Source organism: Sus scrofa, chromosome 18, assembly GCF_054392235.1.
Source record: "Sus scrofa isolate SSC_HxYL_T2T_F1_AM1 chromosome 18, Sscrofa_HxYL_maternal_Yorkshire_Landrace_v2.0, whole genome shotgun sequence".
Taxonomy (NCBI): domain Eukaryota; kingdom Metazoa; phylum Chordata; class Mammalia; order Artiodactyla; family Suidae; genus Sus; species Sus scrofa.
Window position 1 is genome coordinate 16584724 of NC_139400.1, and position 9923 is coordinate 16594646.

At 53.6% G+C, this 9923-nt stretch overlaps 1 protein-coding gene and 1 gene segment (V, D, J or C); both read right to left on the reverse strand.

Annotated features, from left to right (window-relative positions):
• Nucleotides 1-220: 220 nt before the first annotated feature.
• LOC110257565 (T cell receptor beta variable 4-2-like) lies at nucleotides 221-1037 on the reverse strand. The segment is given in 2 exon segments: nucleotides 221-773; nucleotides 885-1037. Coding segments are annotated over 2 exon segments (471 nt in total).
• A 1230-nt stretch (nucleotides 1038-2267) lies between these two features.
• LOC106508706 (T cell receptor beta variable 4-2) lies at nucleotides 2268-8267 on the reverse strand. 3 transcript variants are annotated; one of them, XM_021078900.2, is made up of 4 exons: nucleotides 7775-8059; nucleotides 7293-7663; nucleotides 3639-3711; nucleotides 3415-3535 (listed from the first exon to the last, which is right to left on the reverse strand). In XM_021078900.2, the coding sequence occupies exons 1-3, from the start codon at nucleotides 7821-7823 to the stop codon at nucleotides 3646-3648; spliced, it is 486 nt and encodes a 161-aa protein (XP_020934559.2). In that variant the 5' UTR covers nucleotides 7824-8059; the 3' UTR covers nucleotides 3415-3535; nucleotides 3639-3645. The 3 variants fall into 3 exon arrangements, with proteins under 3 accessions (XP_020934558.2, XP_084861370.1, XP_020934559.2); XM_021078899.2 differs by having other exon boundaries at nucleotides 2268-3711; nucleotides 7775-8267; XM_085005244.1 differs by lacking the exons at nucleotides 7293-7663; nucleotides 7775-8059 and adding an exon at nucleotides 3816-4421 and having other exon boundaries at nucleotides 2268-3711.
• Nucleotides 8268-9923: the final 1656 nt, after the last annotated feature.

Below are 9923 nucleotides of genomic sequence, written 5' to 3' on the forward strand. Positions count from 1 at the left end.
AGATGGGGGATCTGTGGTCCTCAGGGGCTGGAAAGGACAGAGCCCCTGCTGAGGGAATGAGGCGCTTTGAAAAGTGTCTGAGCATATGTGTGGCTGGGGTCAGATCTGAGAACCTGGCCGAACTTGGACGGAAGAAGTCAGAGACAGGCACCTATTGGAAGCAGGACTGGGAGGACAGAGGGTCAAGTGTCTCCCAAAAGGCTTTCCGGGGAGGCCAGCCCATTGGAAAATGCGTGGGATAGACTTGAACATCGTCCTACATTCAGCTGCAGGCCCAGTCTTGCTCAGGACAGGTGGCTGGTGGCTGTGATGGAACTCAGAAGAGCCATGGCCATGAGCCCGCAGGCAGTCTCAGGGTCTGAGCTTTCCATTGAGGGTCTTCCAGGAAATGGGGAACCGAGCCTTGGTTGGCCCCACAGCGTCCTGGCTGGGTGCTCGAGGTTTGTGCAGAGGAAGCGGCTGGCTCTGCAGGGCTGTGTCTCTACTGCTGGCGCAGAGATACACGGCCGAGTCTTCTGGTTTCAGGGCGTCCACGTGCAGGTAAAGGGGGGAGCTCTCTGGGCATTTAGGACTGAAGCGACTCGGAATAGTCTCGTTTTCAGTGATATCCTTGAGGTTACAGAGGAACATGAGCTCTGGTGGCTTCTGAGCACTCTGTTTATACCAGTACATAGCATTATGTCCCAGATCTTGTTCACAACTCAAAGATCTCTTATCTCTGGTTCCCAGGACCAGGTATCTGGGTGTTTGAGTAACTCCAGTGTCCACAGAGACTGTCAGGAGAAGAGGACAAAGTTTAGACAGAGCCCAGAAGGGAGGGTTGGCTGCAGCCTCAGGGCAGGGATTCAGCATCGAGGGGCAGCCCATGAGCACCCAAGACTCACCTGCTCCCAGGAGACAGAGGACCACAGGGCAGAGCACCCCGAGGCACATGGCAGAGACAGGGCAAAGTGGCCTCAACTAACTGGGATGCCCTGGGCAAGGGGGCTGGGCTCTGGTCTCCTCCTCCCTGGTTGGTGGCTTTGCCTGTGGTGTCACTGCCCCTGAGTGTCTGCAGCCCCAGTCTCCCTTCATCCCTGGTGGAGATTCTTTTTTTTTTTCCTTGTAGAATTTCTGAGAGAAGGTGGATTTGAATTGCCTGGGTTGGGAAATTCCTCTGATAGCTGCTCTTTTGCTACTGGCCGCCCTCCTCATTATGTAGACTCTCCCCCGCCCCCCTTGCTTCCGAGACCCCCTCTCAGGGACAGACCATCCCCCTCTTCAAGGGATCGATGCCACCCCTGCTTCGTCAGGCTGGATCACATCCCTCAGGACATAAACCCTCTGGAACCCTTTTGCCCAGTCCCGTGCAGGGAGAAAGACTGGAAGGTTGTGGCCGGGTTCTCGACCCTTGCCCATCATTAAAAAGGCACAGCTGTGATGCAGGCCAGCAGCCAGATACTGGGAAGAGTTCTGAGGGGACTATATTGTCACAGAAACCCTGGCAGAGGAAGGAGACAAACAGCGCTCAGAGAGGCAGGGTAGCAAGCTTTATTCAGCACCTGTGCGGGCTCAGAGGACTCACCTCCAGAGTCTGAGCACCAGGTCTTTGTTCTGCGTACCTCTTACACAATACAGACCTCGGGGTCTCAAGGTGGTCCCCTGAGGTAGCCCCAGACCTCCCCCTTCCCGGAGCAGACAGTGTTCCTGCCTGAGGAACTGAGCAAGCAAGGCTACAGAAGCCAATACTGATAAGCATCAAGGACACAAGGCATGTAGGTGCTCCAAGAAGACAAGAAGGGGGGTGTGTATGAGGCGAGCAAAGCTGAAAAGCTGCCTTTTCAGCCAAGGGGCGGGGGTTGTGTCTCAGTTAAAACTCTTACTTCGGTATAACAGATGAGATATCAGTGCGAGTGCAGGGCTTAGCTGGGCTTTCAGCAAACAGGTTGCAGCAAGGAAGACAAATCAAGGTGAAAGGATGTTAGTGTAGCATCTTGGAGAATCCACAACAGGTGCTCCCAAGTGACTGCAGGTTGGAGGCCCCACTTGCCAGCCAGTCTGTGCTTCTAACCAGCCTCCTCTGCTCACTCCCAGCCCCTCCCCCTGCCCCTGCGGGACGCTTCAATGCAGCCACAGCGCCCCCTTCTGGCACAAATGGCACATTTCCCAGGTCGGACCTCTGACCAGCCAGAGTCAGCTTATCATTGAGGCCACAGACTGGGAGAAGCTGTGATGAGTATAAAGCTCCAGGGAATCATGAAAAGGAAGGAAGCTCCTGAAACAGCCAAAACAGTTGCCAACACATTCATTTATTTACCTAGGCTATTCAGTTTTTACTCAATAGAGATTGGCTATGCCTGGGGTTTTAGGCATAAACTAAGCAACAGCCCTGCAGATATTAGCATCTTGATTTGTTCAAGGAATACTCCTGGAACCATAGCTAGGCGCAGGCACAAAGCTTTGACATGTTCACCCCCAGAATTCTATTGGGGTAAAGAAGGAGAGTGTCAGACAATCCCAGTGGATCATGTTATCTCACTGAAGGGAGGGCCACGGGCGAGCTACTGCCTAGAGATTGTGGCCAACGTCCTCTCCAGGCCTCCTAACACCTTCCATCACCTGGCTGCTGCCAGCTCCCGAGGATGCTTCCAAGAGGACCTCAGGTTTGGGGAGCATGGCACTGGTCCTGCTCTTGGGGGAAGGCTGCTATGCACAAGCCTCCCTTGATGGGGGCTTCTGCCGCAGCCGTTCTTTCTGGTTTCCAGTTGTTGTTGGACAGCAGCTCACAGAGCCTGCAAGCCTGGTCGTTGCCCAGCTTCAAGAACAGAGAATGAGCCCCGAGACAGCAACAAGACATCCGTGGTTTATGGGAGAAGGGGTCATACACAAAGGGTGCAGGCAGGACGGGGCAGCAGTCTTGGCTACTCAGAGGAGGAGGAGGCTCCCATTCACAGGGGGAGTTGATGTCAGCTGTGCCCATCCGTGACCGGGCACTGATTGGGCCCTCTAAGAGGATTGGATCGTCCTGTGAGGGCAGCAGGGCGCTCTCTGCTCCCAGGAGGCCCGTCTCCACTCCAAGGCAGACACATGTTTTGCTCTGTAGAGAATAACACAGGCAGAGGCCAAGGGAGTACAGAGGCTTCCCTGGAGGCTCCCCAGGTCATCCACTGGCCACATCTCTCCCGTTGCTGGGTCCACGGCCACATTCCACGGGGCGGAGAACCTTCCCAGTTTCCACCGCCCCAGAGAACCTGTGCTCTATTTCCTCTCCTACACACCACCGTTAATTCTGGCCTCTGCTCCTGAGAAGCAGCTGCAGACCCACCACGCACCCGCCAGCCTCCTTGGGCGGGGCAGGGGCTGCTGAGAGCCTGGGGAGAGCAGAGGAGCTCTAGAGTTTGTGGAAGGGCAGGCGGTGTCTGTGCATGGCTGTGGCTGAGCTGCTGGCACAGAGGAACAGGGCCGAGTCTCCCCGCTCTGCAGGCTGGATCTTCAGAGTCAGGTACGTGTCATCAGGCATCTCAGCTGAGAACCGCTCCGTTAAAAAGTCGGCATTCTGTGGAGGCTCTCTGTTATAGATGGACATCAGAAACTCCACCCCCTTTCCCAGGGTCTGGCGGTACCAGTAGATGTACAAATGACCGGGAATGGGGTCACACCTCAAAGTCACGTTCTGTCCCGACTTTGTGATGTGGTGGCAAGGGCTTTGTCTGACTCCAGGTTCCATGTGGCCTGTGGGATGAGAGAGAGGCCAGACAGAGGAAGAGACCAAAGTCAGGCACTGGGCTTAGGTTAAGGGAAGGGATGGGAGTTTCCCTCCCACTCCCAGGTCTCACCTACTCCCAGGAGCCCAAAGATGGCCCAGCAGAAGAGCCTGCCGTCCATGGCAGGGCCTGGGCGGTGCTGAGGCCTCCCCCAGTGGGGCATCTGGTCCCTAGCAGCCCAAGGGAGGCGGTCCAGTGATGTCAGAGTCTTGGGCGGCACCCATGGTCTCAAGAGCGCCCCCAGGAGCAGGAGCAAGGAGGCTTGGCGCCCACGTGGACAGGTGATGCTCTGAAACTCAGGTCCATGTCCTGGAAGGTGCAGACCCACAGTCCCCAAGTGAAAGGCTGCCGCTGCACAGGGACCCTAGGGGAACACAGCCTTCGGCAGAGTGAGGCCAGGCATGAAGACCCGACCCAGGCATGAACACAGGGTGGAATTATGCCCCTTGTTCCAGCAGGCAGATGGTTAGGCATGAGCAGAGAAGGGGTGCATGGGGTCAGGTGGCAGGAAACCACACCTCATGTAAATAGTTGGATCCATGGGTGAATAAAAAAAATATATAGGGAATTCCCCCTGGGGCTCATTTTTTAACAAATCTGACTAGCATCCAGGAAGATGCCAATTTATCCCTGGCTTGCTGAATGGATTATGGATCCAGCATTGCCGTGAGCTGTGGTGTCAGCCACGAGCTTCTGCTCCAATTTAACCCATAGCCTGGGAACTTCCATATGCCACATGTTTGGCCCTAAAAACAAAAGCAAAAAAAATTAATAATAAATAAAATGAAACTGAAGCCAGAGGCTCCAGACTGATAGGAAACCACATCTTTTGGGGTGATAAGTGCCCTGGGGGCAGAGAAAGGTGGAAAGGGGCACAAATCTCAAATATCTGGATGGAACCTGTTGCTCATTATTTCCTCCTTATAATAAAATTGTAATAAAATTTGTTCTGCACATAAGTACCCATCAGGCACCAATGCCTTGACATTTCCGTAAAACTAAATAGGAACACAAATCCCTTCTCCCTTTGGGAAGGTGAAGCTGGGGTGAAAATTAAGGAACTGGACCCCTAAACACCATCTTCCCAGTGAATATCCCACCCATACAATTAGATGCTCCATAATGCATGTGTGCCGCAAAACGCAGGGCAGCTGCTCTGCTCACCTCTCTGCCCGTCGCTCCCTCTGAAATGTTTTTCCCACGTAAATCCTCAATTTTTTTCCCACAGTTTCCGTCTCATTTATGAATTCTTTCTGTAACAAGAACCTAAACTTCGGTAATACCCTCTCTTAATGGCCAATTCAGGGCCATAATCCAGAGGCATGTTTCAGGATTCTGAGCCTGATGACGAAAATGCTGGGGAATAAGAGCCCAGAGGAAAACAAAATATGACCCCAGGAGTGTTGAAACCTGGCAGGGCCCTGTGGGCTCCTGGGCTCACAAGCCTTTCTGGGTCCCCCAATTCTTGTTTTTAGGGAATAAAATGCAGCTTCCATGAGCTTCCCTGAGTTCCAAAGAGCAGGTTCAAACAGTTGCTAATCAGGGAGGGGAGGGGATGCCGAGACCAGGGAGGAACAGCCAACACAGAACAATGTAGCCTTGGGGCAGGGGCCTGGTTCCTTCTCCAGGAACATTGATAAGAATATCTTTGAGGTCTTCTATTGAACTAAAACCCCCACAAATGGAAGATGGTAGAGAAGCCTTCTTCAACTGGGAAAGAAGTCCACCAGACCACTGAACGCCAGCTTTGAAACTAATGCAAGCTTGCTTCTCCCCTGAGCCTTATCTCTGGCCCTGTTCTTCACTCCCCAAATTAGAAAAGCACCTCCCAATCTCTTCTAAGGCAGGCACAGTCTTTGAGACCTTCTTCTGCTGTGACCCTCCTTTGGCTAGCAAATCAGTAAAGCTATTTTTTCTCCTTTGTCCAAATCTCTGTCTTTCTACTTGGCACCAGGGAGCAGAGGCCGAGTTCAGGCACCAGGGTTAGTGTGGAGAGGAGCTTCAGTGACAGGCTGAGACCTGAACCCTGAAGGCACGTTTCAGTGCCAGGGAAGGAGAGCAGATGCTGGTAGGGACCCAGCCCAGTGCCCTGAACAGAAGGGCATGGGGGCCCACTGGCTGCCTCTCGGGTTGAGAGCAAGTGTCTGTGCAGATTTGTGGCTTTGATCAGGGAAGAGCTTGGGGTTTAGCCTTAAGTGGGTAGAAGAGAACTCAGAGAAGGGGGTTAATAGAACTTGGAATTGGTGACGATAGATCTTCCACTTGACAGGCTTGGTTATTTGAAAGTAAATAAGGCATTAAAAATACTGATCCGGAGTTCCCATCATGGCTCAGCAGAAGTGAGTCTGACTAGCATCCATGAGGATGCAGGTCCAATTCCTGCCCTCTTTCAGTGGGTTGAGGATCCAGTGTTGCCATGAGTTGTGGTGTAGCTCACAGACATGGCTCGCATCTGACTTTGATGTGGCTTTGGTGTAGGCCAGCAGCTCCAGCTCCCATTGGACCCATAGCCTGGGAACCTCCCTGTGCCCCAGGTGTGGCCTTAAAGAAACAAAACCCAAAAACCAAAAAACCCCCAAACCACAAAAACAAACTAGATCTGTATGTGTTTCTCTTTCTAACAGTTGACAGAGCAGAGTCACACTCAGGTGAAAGAAAACCCACACCTTAAGACAGAGTTGCCACCTCAGTTGAACTGGTTGACAGTATTATGTTTTGGGGCTTGGTCAGAGGAGCCTGGAGAGCCCTCTGCAGGAGAAAGCTGGGAGCCTATTGCAGATGGACAGCTGACCCTCCAGGAGGGGTTGCAGGGCTCTGCCAGCCCTTGGCTGCTGGTGTGCACTGGCCTGATGCCCATTACAGGGAGCAGAGCCCGAAGATACGGGGTTCAGCCGGGACAGCTCTGAGCACAAAGGCCTGAACTGAAATGTCAGAGGCCATCCCTTCTCACTGGCTGGTGTGAGCAGGGCTTCGCAAGGGCAGCAGACTCTATGGCTGATAATGCAGGATGGGAAGCCCTGAAGATCTAGGGTTAAAGAGACAGGAGGCACAAGGACCAAGCCTGAAAGGCAGTGTTGAGTGGAAGAGGAGCCCGTGAGGTACCGAGCCCCTGGACGTGCAGCAGCATGAACTTGAGACACAGGGACCAGATGGGGGATCTGTGGTCCTCAGGGGCTGGAAAGGACAGAGCCCCTGCTGAGGGAATGAGGCGCTTTGAAAAGTGTCTGAGCATATGTGTGGCTGGGGTCAGATCTGAGAACCTGGCCGAACTTGGACGGAAGAAGTCAGAGACAGGCACCTATTGGAAGCAGGACTGGGAGGACAGAGGGTCAAGTGTCTCCCAAAAGGCTTTCCGGGGAGGCCAGCCGATTGGAAAATGCGTGGGATAGACTTGAACATCTGTCCTACATTCAGCTGCAGGCCCAGTCTTGCTGAGGACAGGTGGCTGGTGACTGTGATGGCACTCAGAAGAGCCATGGCCATGAGCCCGCAGGCGGTCTCAGGGTCTGAGCTTTCCATTGAGGGTCTTCCAGGAAATGGGGAACCGACCTTGGTTGGCCCCACAGCCTCCTGGCTGGGTGCTCGAGGTTTGTGCAGAGGAAGCGGCTGGCTCTGCAGGGCTGTGTCTCTACTGCTGGCGCAGAGATACACGGCCGAGTCTTCTGGTTTCAGGGCGTCTACGTGCAGGTAAAGGGGGGACCTCTCTGGGCAGTCAGGCCTGAAGCGACTCGGAACAGACTCATTTCCAGTGCGGTCTTCGTAGTTACAGGTGAACATGAGCTCCGGTGGCTTCTGAGCACTCTGTTTATACCAGTACATAGCATTATGTCCCAGATCTTGTTCACAACTCAAAGATCTCTTATCTCTGGTTCCCAGGACCAGGTATCTGGGTGTTTGAGTAACTCCAGTGTCCACAGAGACTGTCAGGAGAAGAGGACAAAGTTTAGACAGAGCCCAGAAGGGAGGGTTGGCTGCAGCCTCGGGGCAAGGATTCAGCATCGAGGGGCAGCCCATGAGCACCCAAGACTCACCTGCTCCCAGGAGACAGAGGACCGCAGGGCAGAGCACCCCGAGGCACATGGTGGAGGCAGGGCAAAGTGGCCTCAACTAACTGGGATGCCCTGGGCAAGGGGGCTGGGCTCTGGTCTCCTCCTCCCTGGTTGGTGGCTTTGCCTGTGGTGTCACTGCCCCTGAGTGTCTGCAGCCCCAGTCTCCCTTCATCCCTGGTGGAGATTCTTTTTTTTTTTCCTTGTAGAATTTCTGAGAGAAGGTGGATTTGAATTGCCTGGGTTGGGAAATTCCTCTGATAGCTGCTCTTTTGCTACTGGCCGCCCTCCTCATTATGTAGACTCTCCCCCGCCCCCCTTGCTTCCGAGACCCCCTCTCAGGGACAGACCATCCCCCTCTTCAAGGGATCGATGCCACCCCTGCTTCGTCAGGCTGGATCACATCCCTCAGGACATAAACCCTCTGGAACCCTTTTGCCCAGTCCCGTGCAGGGAGAAAGACTGGAAGGTTGTGGCCGGGTTCTCGACCCTTGCCCATCATTAAAAAGGCACAGCTGTGATGCAGGCCAGCAGGCCAGAAGAGCTCTGAGGGGACCAGATTGTGCAGAAACCTGGCAGAGGAAGGAGACAAACAGCGCTCAGAGAGGCAGGGTAGCAAGCTTTATTCAGCACCTGTGCGGGCTCAGAGGACTCACCTCCAGAGTCTGAGCACCAGGTCTTTGTTCTGCGTACCTCTTACACAATACAGACCTCGGGGTCTCAAGGTGTTCCCCTGAGGTAGCCCCAGACCTCCCCCTTCCCGGGGCAGACAGTGTTCCTGCCTGAGGAACTGAGCAAGCAAGGCTACAGAAGCCAATACTGATAAGCATCAAGGACACAAGGCATGTAGGTGCTCCAAGAAGACAAGAAGGGGGGTGTGTATGAGGCGAGCAAAGCTGAAAAGCTGCCTTTTCAGCCAAGGGGCGGGGGTCGTGTCTCAGTTAAAACTCTTACTTCAGTATAACAGATGAGATATCAGTGCGAGTGCAGGGCTTAGCTGGGCTTTCCGCAAACAGGTTGCAGCAAGGAAGACAAATCAAGGTGAAAGGATGTTAGTGTAGCATCTTGGAGAATCCACAACGGGTGCTCCCAACTGATTGCAGCTTGGAGGCCCCACTTGCCAGCCAGTCTGTGCTTCTAACCAGCCTCCTCTGCTCACTCCCAGCCCCTCCCCCTGCCCCTGCGCGACGCTTCAATGCAGCCACAGCGCCCCCTTCTGGCAAAAGCGGCACACTTCCCAGGTCGAACCTCTGACCAGCCAGAGTCAGCTTATCATTGAGGCCAGAGACTGGAAGCAGTTGCGATGAGTATAAAGCTCCAGGGAAAAATGAAAAGGAAAGAAGCTCCTGAAACAGCCAAAACAGTTGCCAACATATTCAGCTATTTACTAAGGCGATTCAGTTTTTACTCAATAGAGATTGGCGATGCCTGAGTTTTTAGGCATAAACTAAGCAACAGCCCTGCAGAAGTTAGCATCTTGATTTGTTCACGGAATCCTCGTGGGACCATAGCTAGGAGCAGGCACAAAGCGTTGACATGTTCACCCCCGGAATTCTATTGGGGTAAAGAAGGAGAGTGTCAGACAACCCCAGTGGAATGAAATGTATCTTAGACATGAAGTGTAAGAAATGGATGCAGTATTTCCGTGTCAACACCACTTCATGGCTGTGAGAGCATATGGCCTCAACCCTTGCCACCTAGGAACTGAGCTGAATTGCTCTCCAAAGCCTTGTGCGTTTCTCAAATGCTAGAAACCAAACCTGGCCCATCCATTCTGCAGACAGCTTTCTATCGGAGACCAGCTCAGATGACCTATCACTCCTCCTCTGAACTGTTTCTCTGTCTTTTTTGCCTTTGGGGGGCTGCACCCAAGGCATATGGAGGCTCCCAGGCTAGGGGTCAGAATGGAGCTCCAGCTGCTGGCCTATGTCACAGCCACACCAATGCCAGATCTGAACCACATCTGCCACCTATACCACAGTGGATGCAAGGCCCGATCCTTAGCCCCCTGAGCAAGGCCAGGGATCGAACCTCCCTCCTCATGGATGCCAGTCAGGTTCATTAACTGCTGAGCCATGTCGGGAACTCCCTATCAACTGCTTCTGTTTTGCCCACTTAGTTATTGGACTATCAT

What these genes read in the sequence shown, in the direction of transcription:
- LOC106508706 (XM_021078899.2), bottom strand. Translation starts at nt 7,823, where the DNA reads ATGTGCCTCGGGGTGCTCTGCCCTGCGGTCCTCTGTCTCCTGGGAGCA. An exon ending in CCTCTGTCTCCTGGGAGCAG is followed by an intron (nt 7,664 to 7,774) that starts GTGAGTCTTGGG and finishes TTCTCCTGACAG; the next exon opens with TCTCTGTGGACACTGGAGTT. An exon ending in AGGCTGTGGGGCCAACCAAG is followed by an intron (nt 3,712 to 7,292) that starts GTCGGTTCCCCA and finishes CTCATCCCACAG; the next exon opens with GCCACATGGAACCTGGAGTC.